Raw genomic sequence first — 22566 nt, 5'->3', positions numbered from 1 at the left:
TGGGTATTACCTGTGTTCCAGAAGATCATGGGTGTTGGAATTTGAGAAATACACCCCTCATTTGTAAATGCTGCTAAGCAAAGAAGAAACAATGCCCCCTCTATCTCCCTCCTTTCACCCACTATGGGAGATCCCTGAGGGCAAGGCCTTATCTTTTAATCTTTGTGACCTTGTGGAGAAAATGACTTTTAATAGAATTCAGCATTTGTTGAGCACCTATTAAATGTCCTTTTTTTTTTTTTTTTTTGAAGCAGGGTTTTTCAGTCTTGACTCCATTGACATTTTGAGCCCAACAATTCTTTATTGGGGGAGGGGAATGTCCTGTGCATTGTATAAGGTCTAGTAGGATCTCTGGCTTCTACCCATGAGGTATCAGTAGTACCAGTCGTGACAATCAAAAAATGTCCCCAGATGTCCCCAAATGTCTTTTGGGGACTGAGTGAAAACTACCCTTATTTAAATGGAGTAAGGTAGAGAATTTAACTCATGCCCATACTCATACCCACACCCATACCCAAACCCATACACATACCCACCATACCCATACAGAAACCTATACCCATACCCATACTTATACCCACACCCACACCCATACTCATACCTGTACCCACACTCATACCTATACTCATACCCATACTCATACCCATACTTAGACTCATATGCATACCCATACTCATACCTATACCCATACCCACACCCATACCCAAACCCATACACATACCTACCATACCCATACGCGAACCTATACCCATACCCATACTTATACCCACAGCCACACCCACACTCATACCCATACCATCTATTTATGCACATACACATTCTTGCAGAGTCCTTACCAAAGAGGCATTTGGTTGGAAGCACTCATTGTAGTCTTTTTTTTTTCCATGGGAATCATTATGACTCCAGTAAATTGCTCACTAAATTTCATCTGTCGCCTGCGTTCCTGCTCAGATACAACTAAAGCCTATTGAAATTGATTTTTGTGTCAGCAACAGAGCAGGGATTCAGTAGGAACATGAAAGCTTCCCTTTCATTCCTAGTCTTTTTTCCCCGCATTATTTTAGATTTGGTGGGCCCTAATTATATTCCAGTGCTTCTCCTGCCGACATTTCTTTCGTTTTAATTAAAACTTCGGGAGGTTTGAGGGCACTGTGGGAGAGAGTTTATTCATTAACAGCCCTGATAAAGAGTCAAGTAGGTCCCTTTTTGTGTCCCTGCTGCCTGAGAATGATAGCCGGGGACCCAGTGGTCCTTTCCCTTGGTGTTTTCCTTACCACACTGGTGCGGTCCTTTTCTTCCTCCATACCGCCAAGCTTCCAGACCTGATTTTGCTACTGCCACAGACGCGCTGTTATTAAGTAACCCAGACGGCACTGTGGATATAACAGCTTCCTATTGAAGCCATAAATTAGGTGAAATGAAATGCAGCACTGTCTTTTTTATCATCGTTATTATTATTTATCTCTGCCTTGCTGCCTATGGTGCCTCGTGGTGCAAAGCCAACCCACCCACTCCTGACCACATAGTTGTAAATCTCCAAAAATACAGGGCTCGTGTTGGGCTGTAATTGACAAACAGATGCAGGACTGGGGAGAGAACATAATATATCTTCTTAAGCTGGGAAGTGGGATGGAGTGAGCAGAAGAGTCTGTCAGAGATCCTGAGGGGAAGACAGAGGTGCCCCCTGAAGTAGTCTCTGCTGAGAGAGCTGACAAAAATGAGCTGCCCGTCTCTAAGAACAGTTGGATCTGTCCTTGGGTTAGTATTCTCTCAGGAAAAGGGAAGGCAGCTTTGGAGGAACTCGAACAGGGCAGAGTCTGGGCCTGGCTTCTCTCTTGTCATATCTTTCTCTCCCTGACCCTTTCTTCAGTCAGGTAAATTGTGAGATCATGAACTACAGAACGCTACTGTCTGCTCACACCTCCAGGCCTCCCTCCAGTGAGCCAGTGTGTTGCTTGGCACTTGGAAAAGAAAACAGAATCAAAACCTTCTTGAGCAAAATATTCATATCAGACCATGTGGTCTTTTTCTTCAGTTACCATACTGGGAACCATTCTTACGGTCCCCTGTTCCTTAAGAGAAAAGCTATCTGCCACTCTTAAGTGGACATTTCTCTAAATTCTATCATGCTTCTCCCAGGTTAAGCCATGATGGATCCCTGGAGTCTCTCTGTTCACCGTGATTTGAGGCAGCTCACAAGGTCCACTAGGCCTAGAAACTTCATGTTGCCAGGTGTGGTTTAGCACCTACTCTTTGTCAGATCCTGTCCTCGGCAACGACAGAGGATTAAGCCGACATAAGGCCAAGTCCCTGCCTTTGAGGAGCTTTTGGTTCCAGCGTACAGCAGCCGGGTGCCTGGTGGACTGAAGGTCCAAGGCACTGGGGACTAAGGAACTCAAAGAGAGACAAATTGGTTCCAGTATCATTCATGCCGCTTATGGTAAGCTCTTAAGAGCTGTCCGCTGTCGCATGGAACTTTTATAGACTGCATCAAGAGCAGCCCATCTTTGTATCTTAAGGGGATTACTGACCTCTCTATCATGCAATACTTGTATTTTAAGACACTGTGCTCTGAAATTAATAATACACTCTGTGTTAATTAATTGATTAAAAAAAAGTGCTTGGACTCTCAGATTTCAGAGTACTAAAATCTCACCCAATAGAAAAACCCCAGTTAAAAAACCAAAAATAACCATTGAGAATCAACATAAAGTTGTTTACTTTTATGTTTTAAAAATTAAGAACATTTCATTAAGGATATTTTTCCACCAAAAGTCTTGAAGTAAAGAAACCTACTTAAGTTGAATACCTCTGGCTTATCTGGGGAAAAAAAAAAAAAAAGCCGCAGGGTCCTTATTTTCCTCCTTTTACTGAAGTCAAGTATATACCTCATCCTGGACTGGTGTCCAGGAACCAGGGCTTTTAAATGCCATCTTTATCTGCAGGGACCACCCTGCCTCAGGGAATAGGTAGACTTTGGGGGTGGCGGGGAGGGGGTGGGACACTGGCGAGGCTCAGGAGTTGGCCGCATACATTCTTTCTCCATCTTTTGCACCCCTCCATCTAGGGGGTTGAAATTTCTGGGAGGATTTATCTTCCCAGCAATTAATGTCTGAAAGCCACCGAAGACGTGCTAATTCTGTGGCATAAATTAGAGGGGAGCTCAAAGATCTTTGGTTTTGTGCTCCCTTTTTTGGGGGGCGTTGAGAGAAGAGGTTACTGGGAAATGTGTTCTTGGCTTACGGCCATGGCCAAGGGAATGGTTCTGCTACTTTTTTGAGCTCTCATCACCCTGCCGCCTGTCTGCCTCGTCACTGCTGTTACTTGAGCTGTGCGTGCCTTTCCTGGGTACAGGCGTCAGGCTCCCTGCCAGGGAATCTGCATACATTAACTATTGTCTGCTAAAAACTGTGACTCTTTGATTTTTTTTTCCCTTTAATCATCCATTTTGATTTATCAACCGAGCCAAACTGGCAGCCCTGAAGATAGGAATCCTAGTTTCTAACAAAGAAAAATGAGACAGTCTTTTCTTCTCTACCCCGTGTCTGTGAGCAAGCCTCAGTTCTCAGTTGGCCCAGCCCTGAACAATCATGAAAACAATCCATTTTCTGCCTGGCAGAGGGACCACGCGGAGGAATTCACAGTGAGTGGTGTTGGGATGGGGAGCAGTTGCTTGGGAGCTGTCCTGTGTCGATGCCTTGCTTCATCCTTGCCACAAGTCTGGGAGCAGTGATGGCTGGATGGCAGCTCTGCGGAAACGGAGAGCAGGACTTTTTTAAGCTAGTGATGGATGGCATATGCAGGCCAAGGAAAAATAAGGACCTTATTTAACCTGGGAAAATCCTACGAGTAGGCACTGGTCCAAATATATCCTGTGACCATCCTTGTTCCTTGATTAGAAGGATCTTTGGAGTCTTTTCATAAGGTTGTTTTGTCTACCTCTTTGCCCCAAGACATGATATGTATCAAAGAAAGGTAGCATTCTTGAAGATGTCCAGATCGGTATCTTAACTTTAATCTTAACTGTGACTGGAGCATCAAGAGTTCGCCTTCACTCTCATCGTTATAGCTCAGAGAGAAAGCTAAAACCAATTGCTAGTCTCTGTGATCTGTGGAGGGGGGAAGTAGATTGGCCTCTCTATTGAGCTGAAAGGAACTTCATCCACTAAATTCAGCTTTTCACGTCTTTTAATGAGTGAGATGATTGAAATTCTTGCTCACAGCCCCACGCCATCTGCTCCTATACACTTTGGCCCTGGATAGAAATGGGGGGAACTGGGAGAAACTGATGGGACATATGGATGGTGTTGACCAAGAACCTGAATACAAGCCTCAGCCTTCACGACAAATACAAGCCTCAGCCTTCACGACTTGTTTCAGTCCACTAGTTAGCAAATATTTATTCTGAGTCCCTGCTGTGCCAAGCACTGTGGGAGGTGCAGGGTAAATATGTATCCAAGCCATTCCCAAGTCCTGTTGAATATCTCTTGAATCGATCCACTTTTCACCCTCTCCCTTACTTCTATCTTAGTCCAAGTTGCCGTCCTCTCTCAGCTGAATTAATTACTAAGTAACATTATAAATATTATTTTTCCATCATCTTTTCTGTTTCCTCTGTTCTCTGCTCTGTCCCTAGAGCAATCTTTTCAAAATGCAAACTTGGTGACTTTACACCCTTGCTTCAGACTCTTCAGTGGCTGCCCATTGGTCTTAGGATAAAGGCAAAACTGCTTAACGTAGCCTATGAGGCCCTGCATGGCCTTGGTAGACACTTTCTCTCTACTCTGCCATGCTGGCCTACTTTTAGTTACTGAAATGCTCTAATAACTATAGCATAACAGGACCTTTGAACATGTTATTCCCATTATCTGGATATATTTTCTAACAGTTCATTCTGTTCAAAATGTTCAAAACCTTTTAAGTCAGAGTTTTTGTAAAAAACTTTCACCTCAGATCCAGTAAGAAATATTATACATTAATACCAAGAAAGAGAGAAAGAAAAGAAAGGAAGGAAGGAAGGGAGGGAGGGAAGAAGAAAGAAAAGAAAAGAAAAGAAAAGAAAAGAAAAGAAAAGAAAAGAAAAGAAAAGAAAAGAAAAGAAAAGAAAAGAAAAGAAAGAAAGAAAGAAAGAAAGAAGAAAGAAAAAGAAAGAAAGAAAGAAAAAGAAGGGAGGGAAGGTAGGTGGAAGGATGGAGTCTTTGGTTTTGTTTTGTTTTGTTTTGTTTTTTTAAGATTTTATTTATTTATTTGAGAGAGACAGAGATAGCGACAGAGAGCAGGAGCAGGGAGGAGAGGGAGAAGCAGACTCCCCGCTGAGCAGGGAGCCCGATGCAGGGCTCGATCCCCGGACCCTGGGATCATGACCTGAGCCGAAGGCAGATGCTTAACCGACGGAGTCACACCAGGAGTCTTTGATTGAGTTCCCTGGGAAACAAATTTTGAGGACAGAGATTGTTGGAAGTATTTTGGGGAGTGCTGTCAGAATCAATAACTATGGGAGAGTGAAGATAGATTTGAGCAGAGAAAGAAATTGAATGCACTGACAAGGCCCCAGGCAATCCCAAAAAGGAGCTTTGGAGCTGGGATGGCCCCTCAGAATTGTTCCATTTTGACATAAGTGGTGTAGGCTTTTATTTTCCTACATCTACCAGGCATTGAATGCTTGTTGCCTCCAGGTAAGGGGCATTACTTTAGGCAGGGAGCGTGACCTTGGGTCCAGCTATTCTCCTTGGTGAGGGGCATCTCCTGAAGAGAAGCAGAACACTTCTGTCCTGAAGAAGGGATCTGGATGGCACTCCACAGTGGCCATTACACGTCAGTCCCTTGTGATGCTGGACCGGTTTGCTTTGTATAATAAGTCTGGAAACAGCTCCTTTAGTATTCTAGTCATTCTCTTTTCCTTGACAAAGTTGTAAGAAACCCCCCACTGCATCTTATCTGATGGTTGTAACCTAGGCTCACCGTTTTCTTCCTCTCCTATCCATTTTACTTCTCTTCTCCTTGGTTAGCATCTTTGCTGGTCCATGTGGCTGACTCGCTGGGGTGACCTGATCCTCATTCCTGAGACGTCTGAGGCATGCCTGCCATGCCTTTGTCAGGCTTGACTGCTGCTCTTGTCCCTTTACTAAAATTTTGGGTGGCATTTAAAAGAAATCTCTTATCTTCTACAGTCTGAGAGTAGAAAAAGCTGAGGACCAGACCCAGGAATTAATTATCAGTATAGAAGAAAAAGGTTGAATCCCCAATTCAAGTCTAATTGGGAAGGAATAAGGCTCTGAAGCTTGGAATGGAGACATACAAGGCTGATGCACTTGAGAGCTTGAAATCTCCAATTTCCCCAACTCCTCTGAACCGACAGCAGTGACGTTCCTATCTTATTCCACCTCCCTGATGAGTTTCACAGGTTGCCTTCAGTTGGTGACTAATTGCTCTTTACTTCTCATTGTTTTTCTCTAGTACATCAGGGACTCTTAGTAAAAGCCATTCCATTTTTTAAAGCTACTCTTTTTCCTGCACCTCTCTAATGTCTGAACTGTTGGAGTCACTGGTGTATTCTCTGGCACCTCTATTCTACTCCAGTTCCCCAGTAGTGAACATTCTTATTCTTGATTGTGACACTGCTGCAGCATGCCAGGGGCTATCCAAGAGCCACTGTCACCAGTGATGAGGGTCTCCTTGACAGCTACTCTTAGAGTCTGTTTCCTCAGGCCATCCCTGTCACCAGCTGTCTTAGGTGAAGTTCCCCCCAGAAACAGACCCCGAGATGGAGATTTACATGCAGAAATTTTACTGGGGAGTGGTCTTAGGGTCTACACTTATGAAGAAAATAGAATTGTGTGGAAGAAAGAGTGTAACTGCAATGCAGTCTTACAAAGACCACGGCCATCCCTAGAGGAGGTCAGGAGCTGAGATGGTCCTTCAGAATTGTCCCACTTTAAGACAAGAGGGCTGTGCTTTTCTACTCCCGTGTCAACCAGTCCAGTCACTGATTTGGCTGTCTCCAGGAGAGAGCATGACCTTGGCAGTGCTTTTGTGGTTGAGGCTAATTCCCAGGGCTCGAACTGGCTGAGAGCTGTCAGATGTTTCAGTCTTGAAGGGAGAATCTGAGTGGTGCACTATAGCATCAATGATAGATAGATAGGTGATAGATGATAGATAGATAGATAGATACATAGACAGATAGATACATAGACATAACCATGATATTTGAGCCATGAAAGAATAGCTATAACCCGCATGTGCTACACTCTGATTTTTTTCCATTTGATTTGGTTTATTGTCGTGGTTCTATGGGGGGTTTTGTTTATTTGTTTTTAAGTAAGTTCATGCCCAACATGAGGCTTGAACTCACGACCCCGAGACCAAGAATCACATGCTCTACCAACTGAGCCAGGCAGGTGCCCCGGTTTTCATGGTTCTTGTGATGCACATGTTGAAAATCACAGCATCGGATATGATCAGTAGGGTTCGTGTAGGATGCTGTAGAAACACAAAGGTAGGGCACTTGCTCGCTATTAGGAAAGTGAAGAAGTCTTCCTCAATAAAGGTGAGATCTAATCTAAGCTAAACACGAGATGCTAAAAACATTCTACCTGCGTGTGAGTCCTTGGACAGCAGGGAAGGAAATAGCAGGTAGAGTGTGTGCATTTTCCATAAACCCAGTTTGCTCCTGTGCTCTGCTGGAAACAAATGTATTTCAGTGACCTAGAAATGAAAGTACGCTTTCTTCCAGGCTAGCCTCAGGCTAGCAGCTCTAAAGCCATCTTGCTGTTCCTTAGAAAAGAACAGCAATAACAGAGCCAAGACTTTTACATGGCTATTTCAGACAAAACCATTGTTTTTCTTTTGCATTCATTTTAGGGAGGAGGTAAAGGGGTTAGAGTACTATAATCTTTGAGTGATTTAGATTTCATTGCAGTGTTGAGTTATTTTGTAAAGAACGAGAATCAGCATATACATATATTTTTAACCTCAGGTGTGAGGTAGAAGAAAGGAAGAAGGGGAGCAGCATGTGTCTGGATGTGTGTCTGAGGAGGGGGCCAGACCGCACTCCCTAGTTCTGAGTGACCCCACACCCTTGGTGGGCTCTCCTCGATTTGATGCCCATTCTTCCTCCTTCCTTGTGAGCCTGCTTGTTATGCTTGAGGACATGATTGACAATAGGCTTTGGGTCCTACTGGAACACCAATTATGCTTTTTAGTCTAGATTTAGCCTTTTATTTTTGTTATTGTTGTTACTTCAGGAAAAAAAATTTAAAAAAACCTTCTTTCTTTTATTAAAAAATGACTCAGCAACTGCAGTCCAACAAGATATTTTTTCTAATTTTTGTGGAGAAAAAAAATTCAACCCTTTTGTCTCCCTTTAAAGTCTTTTTTTCTCCCCAGAATTAAAATATTTTTTTGTCCTTGGCTGAATATGTATTTTAGATTCAAATTTAGATGGAATCCCTGTTTATATTTTTCATTACTTCATAAATGGAAATAAATTAAAATTAGGAGTAACATTAAATTTTCACTTTAAAATTCTCCTGTAATAAAAACATCTTCCCATGTTGCCTTGCCCTCAAATAAAAAAAAAAAAATTTTTTTAAATCCTACCTGAAACAGAGATGAATGGTTCAATGTTTAACTCCCTCCCCAGTGAAGTAAAATATAAAAAGAAGGTTTGTTTAAAAATTTCTTAAAATCTTCACGATAAGAAGTTTTAATTCAGGAGCTGGATGGCTGAAGTGGGAGAGAGGAGAAAGTGTCCTGCGTGTAGGTTCTCATTAACTGTGAGATTTTGGCCTCATCTCTAAAAGGGTATTGGATTAGGCACCTTAGGGGCTCTTCCTCCTCAATTTATTTGTGGTTTTATGAAGTTGCCTCTTTCAACACTGTCCTAACAATGACTGTGCCTCAGGTTCCTAGTGATCTTTTAGGTCAGCGGACCCCCAGCTATTCCCTCAAAGTCAGCCTTAATCTGGGTCCTAATTTGCGTTGACATTCTCCAGTGATGTAAAAGGCCCCTCATGCCAGGAGGCCTTCTTTGTGGTCCTCCTCTATCAAAGGCTGACAGCTCCGCAACCTTCCTATTCCAGAGTGTGGGGATGTCTTTGCCTGGGACTGAGCTGAGGCTGCTAATAGTTGCATCTCCAGGACCTCATTTAAGCCCAGCTGCCACCCTGAGGTGTATTATTCAGTCGTCTGTCAGAGCCATCCAGAACTGTTCTTCAGTTTGGGAGTGAAATTGAAAATGGGAGGGAAGTAGGTTATTTTCTTTCTCTGTGTTGCCTTCAATGACATTAAAGCAGTTACTAGAATAAAAGCAAAGACAAAAACAACACCATACCCTACATTTAAAAAAGTAAGCAGGTATTTAATTTATTTCTTTCAAACCAAGAACTGCCCCATGCCTTGTGTTCGAAATAAGAAGGGGATTGCTGGTATTCTGTCTGCTCCCTGGCCTTAGGCCTGGGCCAAGGGCTAGATGTGCTGGGCTCCCAGGCTGCTGGTGGAAAGAACTAGGTGTTGACGTGTCCTTGTAACAAATTATGCATTCCGAGAGGATTCCCTGTTTCTCAAGGAGTTAAAGATTAAGTGTAGTGTTTCTCAAATTGTGTGTTGATAGAGGCGCCTCAGGGGCTCCCACAGAGGAAGAGAAAGAGGTGGCGGTCAGAGTAGATCAGACTTTGCTGGTCAAGCCCCTGCTTGAACCAGGAGGATTCCATTTAAGATTTATTTTTCTTTTTGGGTACTTGAGTTGAATCTAAGAGGAGTGAGTAACTTCACTGGGGATTCAGGAGGGGAAGGGTGTCTTAGGCCAAGAAAACACATTACCAGAGAGAGAAGAAACAAAATAGTACATGTAGAGAACACAAACAGTTTCGTCTCAAGGATCCCAGAATAAAAGCAGATGGGAACCTCTCAAGGTGGTATGGCAGGTGGAGGGTCGGGTCTCAGGCGGCTGTATAAGCAGGTGTTTTCCTTCACCTGGCTGTATGGCACCCTTAGCAGAACTGCAAGTTGAATGGGCTATAGGATACTGACCAGATGCTCTGTATTTGTCTTCAGTTTCCCTCCCCTCCCTTAGTGCTTTAGTAGAGAAGCAGCCATTGTTTAAGGTATGATTGCTGGCCCTTACATTGGAAGGTTAAGGTATGATTGCTGGCCCTTACGTTGATACAGTTGACCCCTGAACAGCACGAGTTTGAACTGCATAGGTCCACTTAGATGCAGATTTTTTACAGTACATAGTGTAAGTGTATTTTCGCTTCCTTATGATCTTCTTAATAACATTTTCTTTTCTCTAGCTTACTTTATTGTAAGAATACAGTATATAAGACCTACAGCATACAAGGCATAGGTTAGTCAACTGTTTTATGTTATTGGTAAGACTTTTGGTCACTAGTAGACTAGTAGTAGTTAAGCTTTTGAGGAGTCAAAAGTTACACATGGATTTTTGACGGCACAGGGGTCGGCACCCCTAACCCTTGCATTGTTCAAGAGACAACTGTATTCCCACAGAAAAGCTGCTGATTCCTTTGCTAAGGTCATCGTTATAGCATCCTAGACTCTTACTGGGACCTGGACAACTCGGGAGGCCATTCAGTATTTATCAACAGAGGGCACTGTTGTGACTTCTCCCTGATGTGACAGTAACTCTGCAGGACGTTAGTATTCCTGGACACTGAACTGTGGTAGCACTACTCTTCCCACTCATTGTGAAAATTGCATTTCCAAATGCTCCTTGGGGTGGAAAGGGGTGGCGGTAACAATGATACCTTCCCCCCCTCCCCTCGCTCCTCCTCCCCCAACCACTGAGCCCTTTTCCCCCATATTCTGCAGACAGGGAAACTGGGCCCAGATGGGTTACATCACTTGTCCCGGATGAACCTGCTGGTCATGAGCAGAACCTGCACAAGAGCCAGGCCTCTGGAATTCCAGTCCGGGGTTCTGTACGGTAACACTCCAGGCCCTTCCCATACTGTCTGAAAGTTGAAATAAGTAGGAGGGGTTGTGCCCGTGACCATATTGGTTACCCAGTTGATGCCTCCTTCTTTTAGCTCTTTCCTGACCAAGGAGGAAAAGGAGGGAGCAGAATGGGAGGTCGAAAAGTGAAGGAAGTGCTACCAGAATCAGAGAAAATAGGTGTAAAAAGCTGAGAGAGATGAGAAGGAAAGGGATAGACAGCACCTAACCTATCCCCTCTTCCCAAATACAAGCATCCATACCTCCATCACCTGCTGTTTTCATCCATGACCATGCCACTCCGGCTGTGGGGTGAGCACCCACCACTCTGGGCACTGGGAATACAACGATGGGACATAGCCCTGGACTTCATGAAACATATAGCCTGGAAGGAAAGACAGCATTTAACATTAATCGCAAGACAGGGTCATAACTAATCATAGGCCGCATCTGCGGACAGCTCCCAAGTGCCAGGCACCATCACACACTGTATCTACGTTATCACATTTAGTCCTCACTGCCATACCAGGAGTCAGGTACCATGGTCTCCATTTTCAGATGAAGAAACTGAAGCCTAGAGGTTAGGGAAGTTTAGGGGACTGGTCTAAGGTCATGCAGCTGGCATTTGAATCCAGCTGATCTTGGAGGTAGTATAATACTGCCTGGTAGCAGTCATAGTTGAAATGTATTTTAGAAGCCACGTATAAAATGCATTTAGAAGTAATGCATATTGACCATCCTTGCTACCGTCTGAGAGTTGGATGTAGACTTTAAGTTTCTCAAGGAGCAAGTGTAGAGAAAGCTTCTGTTCTGGGGTTGCCCTCTCACCACACCCCAATCTCTTCTGATTCTGTGTGGTTGCCACTCTGTGGTCCAAAGACCAAAGAGGCCGGCTTTGGGCAAGTGGTTGCTTACGCTCAATGCTGCCTCTTTGATCACAAATTTGGACTTAGTACTATCTGTTTTATTTTAGGCTCACTTTTAAGATAAAGATAGGTTTACGATCTCAAGTAAGAGCAGAATACTATCCAGTTGAGACCGTTACAATCCAACATATTTTCATAATCCAGGAAACTAAAGTTTCTTCACATACCGAGTATTTCCTGACAAAGGGGATACTTATGTCTCCTCCACGGAGGCTAACCTCCCCTTCCTCCCACACATGCCCTTACTTACCACCTCGGAGAGAAGATAGAACCAAATTATTCAACATTGCCTTTTTTTGGTTAACTAAACAATCGCTATGAAAACAAACCCAAAAACAAAGTGATGCAGATGTTTTACAAAGTAAACACTAAATGGAAATTGATCCTTGAAGCATCTAAGATGTGCGTGTGTGTGTGTGTGTGTGTGTGTGTGTGTGTGTGTGTGTCCGTTTTCCCCAACTGTATTCTGTAACAGTGATCTAGGTAATTGATCTCTATAGGTGGAACTGGATGTGGACATTGCTTATCACAACTGAAGTCTTTTATTATTTTTTTTTCTTTACAGGGTCGTCATGTTAAAACGGGCCAGCTTGCAGCCATTAAGGTTATGGATGTCACAGGGGTAACGTATCTTTATCTTGCCATCTCAGTAGCTATATATATTTGTGATAGAGAAACTAGTGATAAAAAATCATTTTTCAGGAATAGAATCTTCTTAAACATCTAAGGTCTTTCCCCACTGAGCTTAACATAAAGCAGTTAAGAGTATCAAACAGCTGACCGAGAAGACCATGGATAAATCACTCTAATTAAATTAGATACCTACCCACTGCCTTATGTAGTTAGAGTGAATAATGTGTGTTGAAAATTTACATAAACACAACCATGGATATTTGCATATGAAGACAGAACGCGGATTTGAAGGTATTAAAAGAATAATACTGAGATTACACAGAAGACATGGGTCTTAGCAGTTTTCCCAAAGGTCAACCTAATACTGGAGTAGATAAAGTTTGGGTAGCTACTGCAGTTTGATTAGGCTATTTCACATGAATATCTTCCCTCCTCCAAAATATTGGCCAAATAATCCCAACAACCAAAAATTCTTATTATTATGGAACAACACTGAAATAAAATTTCTGCCTGGATGATCAAAAGCAATCTGAGGAATAGACTTTATTTCAAATAAAATCTCATGCTTTCAATCCTTTTTGCTAGATCTATTTAAAATATTTTAATGCCTTTTTGAGAGTATAGAGCAAAAATGAGACTTGAAAGGACTCACTGGACATCAAAAGCATGTTAATAATTTTCTGTTGTTCTGGGGATTTTTCTAAGATGTCTACCTGCCGTACATAAAAGCTAAAAGACCAAAGTCTTCCATTCAGCCCGGAAGTGGTTTATTCAATGTAAATAGACATAGAATGAATGAATCACACAAAGATATCAAGAACCAACATACAGATTAAAAAAGGCACACAATATATCTGCTTGTCAGATTTCAGTCCATGTCTTTTCTGGCCCAGTCTGTTACCTTTGATAAGTATATATTATATGGTACCCTGTCTCCCATAATACTAATTTCACTAATGTTCATTTATACCACACATTGTACTGACTTCCTTTCCTTACTTATTATTGATCTGAATTTGTCTTTAAATTATATATATTTTTCACCAGCAAAAAATTATTCCCATATTTATTGGCACTAAAGTACTACTTCCTTTTATTTGTATTTGATAAATAAATACAGTAAATACATTTTGATCTATAAATACAAATAAATACATTATTCAAATTTCAGAGGTTGCAAACCAGTTCAAATATTTGATCCCTATTAGTTTATTAATTCACCTGGCCTTTACTGAATAAGAAACTGCATGTATATTTTATTAATTACATTTAGGTTCTGCCACTTGAAACAGAAAACGCAAAATCACAAAGGCTCAAGCACGAAGGAAGTGTCTTGCTCTCTCATGTTAAGGGAGTCTGGAATCTATAGCCCAGGGATGTATGGCAACAATGTGGTGGAGTGGCTTCCACACTCAAAGCTGAAGGTGGTTGTCAGATTTCCATGGATCACATTCTTCGGTAGCAAGAAAAGGGGAGAGAGTGGGTGGAAGCAGAAGGGTACAGAAAAGAGCTCCTTCCACTAAAATCTTTCCTACTTGTATACAACATTTCTATTTAACTTCTGCTGTCATTGGCTCTACCTAGCTGCAAAGGAAACCGGGAAATACAGTCTTTTATTCTCCCAATAGGTGCAGTTAAAAATCTGCTTTCTGTTAGACGTGGAGGGAGAATGGATATTGGTGTGATCAGTTAGCAGATCTGACACAAAAAAATCAAGATCAGGTACTATCAATCTCTACGCAGAAACCCATTATAAATATGAAAACCTTTTACAAAGTTTTTACCACAAAACAAATCAGAATTTATTTTGCAGTTCTGCCAAAGTCATAATACTCTATTTTCCTTGGATTGTATAAGATCTCCACATAATGTGATACACTTGGCAATTTAACAGTTACTGGGTTTGGACATTCCAAGACATTCACGCTATAAAGTTCTGTTGTGGGGTTCTGTGGAATATAGTGATTTCCACTGACATCACTAATCTCAGTGCTCAAAGTTGTATGTTGATGCATAAAGTAGGACTTGAGAGCACTGAATATTACTGTCATAGTTTCTGGTTCTATTTTTGAGACTTTAAGTTGCTTCAAGAATCACTTACTATTGTTAGACCACCTTGCTTTGGAATCAACGCAGCTATTTATCCCAGCATATGTATTTTCGGTTTAAAGAGTATCAATTAGCCTTTCTTAACTGGGTTCCAAAAGAGAGCGAAGCTCTGCAGAGAGACTCTTTTCTCAATCCTCCAGAGGATGGTACAGAGCCAAGGCTGTTGCCAGTACATAGGAGAGTCAGTCCACTGCATACAGTGGATGCTTTATGGTACTTGGACTTGATTTTCTTAGGGAACCCTTGTTGAAAGGGCTGGGTAGTTTCCCTGATTTACGCACATCACTGACTATTTTGTAATCACTGACCCTTAACAAAGATAAATATGAACATCACATCAGGAGATAGTTTTCTATTTCCCATGTTGTCTGATACAGCATCAAATGACTTTTGTGTCACCCCCTTACACATTACAGTCAGCATAAGATTTCCTTTGTGAAATTTGTGTGGTAGCCTCGGAAAACAATCTATTTCATTTTGCCATGTTGTCTTTTGTGTATTATGAAATGCTGCAAAAGCTTCTTACCAATTATTATAATTGTGCTCATTATAGCTGCTCTGTTAAAAACGGAGATGAATTCTCAAAGGTCGTCTTTGTTAATTGTTTGCAGTGATCTACTGCAGTTACTATAGTTTATTGTAATGAAATTGATAAAACCATAAGCATGAAATCAATTTTTAGATTATTGTTTTTACTCTACACCACTTCCTCTTTTTTTTTCTTAATAGAAACTAGCCACAGAAAGAACTGGATATAATGCTTCTGCTCTTCCGGTTTTAGAGCTGAGACACTTCCAAATTTGCCAATATTTGCTTCAGAATTAGTACTTCAACTCAGACTCAGTCTTTGAAGTTGTTTTAGTTCCTGAAATAATTATGAGAATTTCTTCATTTCGCAGCTTTCTGGGGATTCCTTCCCAGCTGGGTTTGTGTACTCTAGATTTGCCTACAATATCTAAACAAAATTGGGCCCTCTCGGGTAGTGTTTCTCAAAGTGGACTACCAGCTTCTGTGAACTGTCAGCCCTCCGGTGGTATTCATGAGAAACGCAGATTACTAGACCTGCTGTAGAATTTCTGGGCGGAGCCTCTGAACCTGCCTTTTCTACAAGCCCCTCAAGGAACTTCAGATGTGTGAAAGTCGGAGGGGCACTTTTCTGGGGTTTTATATTCCCTGCTTCCTGGCCACCATATGTAGAGAGACTATGGTTCTCTGATAACCCTACAAATAATCTTCATTTTCATTCGGAGAAAAATTCCTGGTGTAAACTAGTCCTTTTACAATGATACCTTGAAGCCCACACAGGACTTAAGGAGATGATAACTTAATATCATAGGCTTTCACCTTTACAGTGATTGGTTCTGATCTTATTACTCAGGACACTTTGGGTTGTAGTACCAAAGCCACACTCAAACCAAATGAAGCTGAAAATGGAATTTATTAGAAGTCACATGATGTGATTAGGAACTTCATCTCTCTCTGTTGCTGGGCTCTGTTTTCTTCCCCACCAACAGCTCCAGGTTCACTTTCTGATTACTTCATTATTGTTAGTCCCAGCAAAGTGCCAGTCTGAATATCAGTGGCACAGCTTGGGTCATGTCCCCAGTCCTGAACCAACCCTTGTTTTCCTTCCTCCATATCTGGATGGGGTACCCGGCCCTGGAACCTATAGGGACTAAGGGTTGGAAAGGATGATTCCTTAAAGGAAAGCACAAGAGATACTTGAGAATAGGGTGGGAAAGTGGTTGAGTAGGCAAAACCAGGAAAATTACAACACTACGATAGTAAATATTGTTGTAGTGGATGTGCTTAAAACCGATTTGGTCTTTAAGTGCCTCTCCAAGGACCTTTGTTATGTTTTAGCCAAAAGTAATAATAATGGTAACTAACATTGGTGGAGTGATTATTATGAGCCAGAACTCTTTTAACTCCTTTCTATATATTGATTATTTAATCCTTTCAGCAACCTACAAAACAGCTTCCATTAACAGCACCATTACAGAGATGAGAAGACCGGGCATATTAAGTATCCTGCTCGATGTAACATGAACATGGTGGGGTGGCTGTCTCAGCCTGAGCAGTTTAACTCTATCCTTGAAGTCCATCCTCTCTACCACATTGCTGTTGGTCTCCAATTAAGATAGAAGGGCATTTAGTGTTTAATTTAGTGTGAATTTTTCCATTAATTTATTCAATAAGCATTTACTAAACGTTTGCCTACTAGGAGGATCCATTTTAAACCCTGCTTGACTGAGTTCCCATTTCTTTTTTCTTTTTCTTTTTTTTAAATTTTATTATGTTATGTTAGTCACCATACAATACATCATTAGTTTTTGATGTGGTGATCCACGATCCGTTGTTTGCGTATAACACCCAGTGCTCCATGCAGTACATGCCCTCTCTAATACCCATCACCAGGCTAACCCATCCCCCCTCCCCCCTCCCCCCTGGAACCCTCAGTTTGTTTCTCAGAGTCCACAGTCTCTCATGGTTCGTATCCCCCTCCGATTTCCCCTCCTTCATTTTTCCCTTCCTTCTCCTAATGTCCTCCATGCTGTTCCTTATGTTTCACAGATAAGTGAAACCATATGATAACTGACTTTCTCTGCTTGACTTATTTCACTTGGCATAATCTCCTCCAGTCCCATCCATGTTGATGTAAAAGTTGGGTATTCATCTTTTCTGATGGCTGAGTAATGAGTTCCCATTTCTGTCTTGCTTACTGAATTCCTGTAACTGAAGCTTATGACCAGGCTCCAGCTCTCTTTGAGGAGTAAAGAAGTAGTCTCCCAGGAGCCTCGGGTAGAGGGCTTTGCCCATAGTTAATGGGTTCAGTGAATGTTTGCTGAAATTGGACAAAAAGAAAAAAAAATCTTTTCATCTTGGGTTGTTTGGAAGAGTCAGGGGACACATGCTCCAAGCATATTTGGTTCCTCCCTCCCAAAGAGAGACCATTCGGTGGAGTGATGAGTAGCACAGAACATAACATTATTAATAATAGTAATAACAACAACAACAACCATAGTCAAAATAAAAATGGCTGAGTACTTATCCTATGCCAAGCACTGTTGTACTTTGTTAACCATATGTTAGCTCATTTAATCCTCAAAACAACTCCCATTAGTGGACACTGCTACTATGTTCATTTTACAAATGAGTAACTGAGGGCAGGAAGAACCTGAGTAACTTGCCCAAGCCCCACAGATAGCAAATGGCAGAGTTGGAATTCAAATTCAGCCAGTTAGGGTGTGTCCCCCCCACCACAGCCCAGTTACAGGAATGAAAGATGAGGGCATACCACTAGAGCTTGGCCTGCAGTCTCAGGTAGAGCTGAGATCACATCCTCCTTACTGACTGTGACCTTGGGCAGCTTTCTTAACCTTGCTGAGTCTCATTTTTCTTATCTGTTAGGTGGAAATACAAACATCACCAACTTCTGTTGAGGCTAAAATGATATAATATGTAGTGCCCGGCACATAACAGGTCCTCAAAAAATGATTCTGATGATTAGTCCTGGAAAGATACAGTGAGTACCTGAATGGGGCAAGCAGTATGAATGGAAAGAGGATTCTAGAGAGTGCCTTGAACTTCTGTCATTAGTAGATGAGAGTGTGGGGATGGCAGCCTGTGCTAGGAACTACGCTCCATACCTGGGTTAGCTACTCATTAATAGTGTAAATAGTTTGACTCAGCCCTGTCTTCACCAGCAAACATTCACTGAACCCATTAACTATGGGCAAACCCTCTACCAGAGGCTCCTGGGAAACCACTTCTTTACTCCTCAAAGAGAGCTGGAGCCTGGTCATAAGCTTCAGTTACAGAGTTATTAGTCTTCCCCCGAATGATATTAGGCTCACCCCGAGCATATACAAAATGACTTAGTATAGAGCAGGATCTAGGAGAGAATGTGTGGCTAGATTCCTCCAGAAGCTGAAGACTGAAGCCATAATCATTCATTCATTTAGGAGTGGACGGGTGTGTTATGTTCTAGAGTGACGGTGGTGAGAAGAGACACGCACACTGTCTTCTGGAATCTTACATTCCAGCATGCATGAAAGACACTTAACAAACAGTTGAACAATGACTGAATCACAGTTCTGGTGAACTTTTAAGGAGTGTGCAGAGAGTATTAAGAGAGGATTTAAGAGGAAACTTATCTATCTGGGCAGCTCGTATGTTTTCCGATAAAGTGACAGCTACATGAGATCCAAGGATGAGTAGATCTCGGTTCTGCATTGGTAGGGCTGGGAGAAGGGCATTCTCAGCTGTAGGAGTCTGACCCTCCGGTGGGTTCAACAATGCCTGGGAATCCCCACTGCAGGCCCTTCTGCTGCAGAGACCCTTCTGAACACACCTCTTTGGGACTCCTCTGGGGCTCTTTGGGTAGGTGTCTTTAAAAGACAGACTGTCTGATAAAGCACATGATGAGAACTTTTAACAAAGATAAACAAATGTTATTTTTGTCTCCATAATACCCTCTACCTTTGGGGAGGTATTTAGTGCTTCAGTTCTGTATGGTATAGAGCATGTAGAACTTGGAAAGCTTCTAGAGTTCTAAAAATGAACAAGCTGAGCTGCCCACTACATGCGCACTTACGTGTCTCCTCCTATCTTGCCTACAGATTATGTATACCCCTCTTGGTGGCTTATGTGTGTCTAGGTCTCCACACATGTGCATGCACACTGGGTGTATGGCCTGGATGTGCAAGTACAACATATCAGAGAGGTGGCTTAAGGGCATTATAAGCCACTTCATTTATGGCAGACTTCAGGCAAGTTAGTGACAACACTATGAGGGGTAGAAGTCATTTACTTCTGGGTTACTTGAGCATGGGGTTTTGTTTTGTTTTGTTTTTTGTTTTTAATTCATGGTTTTTCTTGGGAGTCATCATCAGTGGAGGCTTGGGTGTGAGAAAAAGACACATCGGGCTGCATTAGCTGTTTCTCGGAGGAAAAGCATTTCCCAGCAGGAGAGAACAGGTTAGCCTCACGGTCAAGGGCAGCACTGCAGATTGGCACTTGCATCTGGGGATATCTTAGTTTTGACACTTCAGGGCTCCCGTACCCTGGGCATGTTGCTTAACCTCACCTTGTGGCTGATACCCCTTCTCTCATAAAGTTTGTGTGAGAGGTGAGCAGAGTTATTTATAAAGAAAGCATTTGAGAACAATATGTAGAATGCTATGTTCAGTGTGTATTATTATTATTATTAGTGTCTCTTGCGGACATTTTTCCTTTTTCTCTCGGCGGTACCAACAATCCCTGTAGGAGGCAACATGCCACACCCCTTCCGGCTATAGGGCCTTGGCAATCACTCGTTTTCTGCTAGAAAAACAGTTCCCTCCTTAGTCACACCGCATCACGCTTTTCTCTCTTCCCAAATGGGTAACTCCTACAAGGCCTTCAGAATTCAGACTCATTCTGGGTCTGTTTCCTTTGATCTGTAAAAGTATAATTTATAGGTATATAACCTCACCTTGAGGTAATGTGAGGAGATCCATACATGCTTAATTATCACTTAATTTTTAGTACATTTTCATATTTAATAAACTGTGATAAAAAAACAAACCTCAAATTGTATGCTATATACCAACAAACACTGGAATATGGCAACCTCGTAATTTATACTGCTAGGTTCCTCCATTCGTGTGCAGAATTTCATTCAGTAAGAAGAATTTCCACTGAAATTTCAAAGCCTTCCCTTTAAAAAGAGAAATTTTCAATTACTTATCTTAGGAATGTAGGTTTTCTCTCTCCTTTGGAAACAAAACAAAACTGAAAATTAATGAGATATTGAAGCTGATATGTGACTTGTATTGCTTTCAAAAACTCTAATTTTGTATTCACTAAAACAGCTTCTTTGTTGTCACTGATTAATTTTGTAACGAGATATGACATAGTTAAACTCATAAAAATAAATGTTACTGATTTTAAAAATCCAGTTTTTGTTGATGCTCTATGTTGCCATCCCGAATAAAATTTCTACTGGAGGAAGGAATTTCACTATTACAAATTATTTTAAAACATTTTAAAATCACATCCTAGGAAATGTCAATAATCCCTTCACATTCTAATGCCTGTGATTCTTTAACAATAAATTATCTTCAACTTTGTGTCATGTTCTGTCAACAGTGAAGTTGAGAAGGATGGGGAAGTTAACATAAACACCTGCCTTACACCAGCAAGTGCTATGGAGGGCGGCAGAGGCGGTTCCAACCAGTATCCACACCCCTAGGGTGAAGTGGCATTTATGAGTCTCTACATCTCACACTTTCTTCTGAGTTCAAACTGACCAGTCCCTTGGATTATTATAGGAGTTACACAATTTTATTCTTGTTCCATGGATTGAGAGCTAAATGTTGGGCAAACTCTTTGTTATAGAGCACACTAATATTAAGTATCTTATTGATTCCACTTTTCAATCCAAGCATATTGTAGATGCTTAAAGTATATTCCCTGTGTCTTAAATATGCAACTTAAAATCTCTCCTTTATCCCCTGATATCATTCATAAACAAATACTATTGTGTGCTCACGAGTTTCTTTAATTGGAGGACCAAAGACAGGTTTCTCTTCATCCCTGGCTTAAAATGCTCCCAGACACTTCCTTCCTGATTAGCAGCTTTAGTTTTATCACCATGGGTAACTGTTCTTCTGTCTAGGAGTTTTCAGTATAGAATTAAGAGCATGGCTTTGGAGTCAGATGAATCTCCCTTTGAGTCTTAGCTCTAACATTTAATATACGAATGAACTTGGGGGGTTACTTAACCTCTCTGAAATTCATTTTCCTCACTTATATGGGATCATTAAATCATCTACTTCACAGAGCTGTTTTGGATATTAAATACACAGTTTCTGGCACATAGTGAACGTTACATAAGGTTGGCCTTGGCTATATTTTCTGACCGCAGTATCATATCATTATATGATATCATCATCAGAGGTAGTCAGTGGCTTAAAAGCATCTCCTGGAAGCATCCATTTCTTTGCATTTGAAAACCACTTTCTCTTACATGGTTTGCCAGGAGGCCAGTCCTGGCTTCTCACACAGAAGGTTCTTCTGTAAGCAATAAGAGAGAGCTAGCCCCAGTGCACAAGTAATTTTCCAGCTTCTGCTACATCACATTTGCTAATGTCCCATTGGCCAAAGCAAGTCACATGGCCGAGCCCAGAGACAAGCAGAGGAAATGGACTCCCATCTCTTCATGAGGGAGGCTGCCAAATATCACGGCCTTTCCACCCCCCCCCCCCCCACGTCTAAGCAATAAATAGATTCCCATGATCTTGAGAAAAACACAGTCTTTATTTTGATAATAAAGCTATGTTTAATAAACACTTGATAATTTCTAAGCCTGAGAGGTGGTTTAAATAGATACTCTTATTTTCATTCACATAACTGATATTTAGAGAGTCCATATGCAATGTTTGAGGGTACATAATGAATCAGCTTGGACTAGATTTTGAAGTCTCATAACTGAAGTAATGGTTCTTCCTAGTGTACTGGACTTGGCTTATTAAAACTAGTCCCTTTTAAAATTTGTGACAATTTGGTACCATTACTTTGTTTTTCATTATGACCCAGAGGTCATTAATTTCCCGGTGGGCTTGATCCTTTTGCTTAATTCTTAAGACAGGAAAATAATCCATTTACAAAACAGAAGACATCCTTCTCTTATAACTTTGTAATCTAACTCTAGCCTCTGTTGTTGTCTTTGTCTTTTCGAAAGCATTATAACTCGTGCTTTTCAATAGCCATGTTGTGAGAGGGTAGACTGCTTGTCGAGTGGTTAAATAAGTCGTTGTAGTTACTAGTCAGTGCGTCCCTTTCAATGCCACTGACTAACTTTCTGCCACCACTGCGCTAGACTAGAAATTGGTATAAATAGTGGCCTAATAAAATGCATACCCACTTACAAGGTCCTATAAGATCAAGATCAAGGTTCTGTGCT

At 41.6% G+C, this 22566-nt stretch overlaps 1 protein-coding gene across 8 annotated transcripts in view; it reads left to right on the top strand.

Annotated features, from left to right (window-relative positions):
- Positions 1–22566, top strand: part of TNIK (TRAF2 and NCK interacting kinase) — a 380205-nt gene that overhangs the window by 216081 nt on the left and 141558 nt on the right. For all 8 annotated transcript variants that reach the window (XM_027583491.2, XM_027583490.2, XM_027583487.2 and 5 more), the window contains one exon: positions 12442–12498. In XM_027583491.2, coding sequence (XP_027439292.1) covers positions 12442–12498 — 57 coding nt within the window. The remainder of the gene's footprint in view (positions 1–12441; positions 12499–22566) is intronic.

This window comes from Zalophus californianus, chromosome 1 (assembly GCF_009762305.2).
Source record: "Zalophus californianus isolate mZalCal1 chromosome 1, mZalCal1.pri.v2, whole genome shotgun sequence".
Classification (NCBI taxonomy): domain Eukaryota; kingdom Metazoa; phylum Chordata; class Mammalia; order Carnivora; family Otariidae; genus Zalophus; species Zalophus californianus.
The sequence above is the reverse complement of the archived record's forward strand: the minus strand, read 5'-3'. Positions and strand labels throughout refer to the sequence as shown.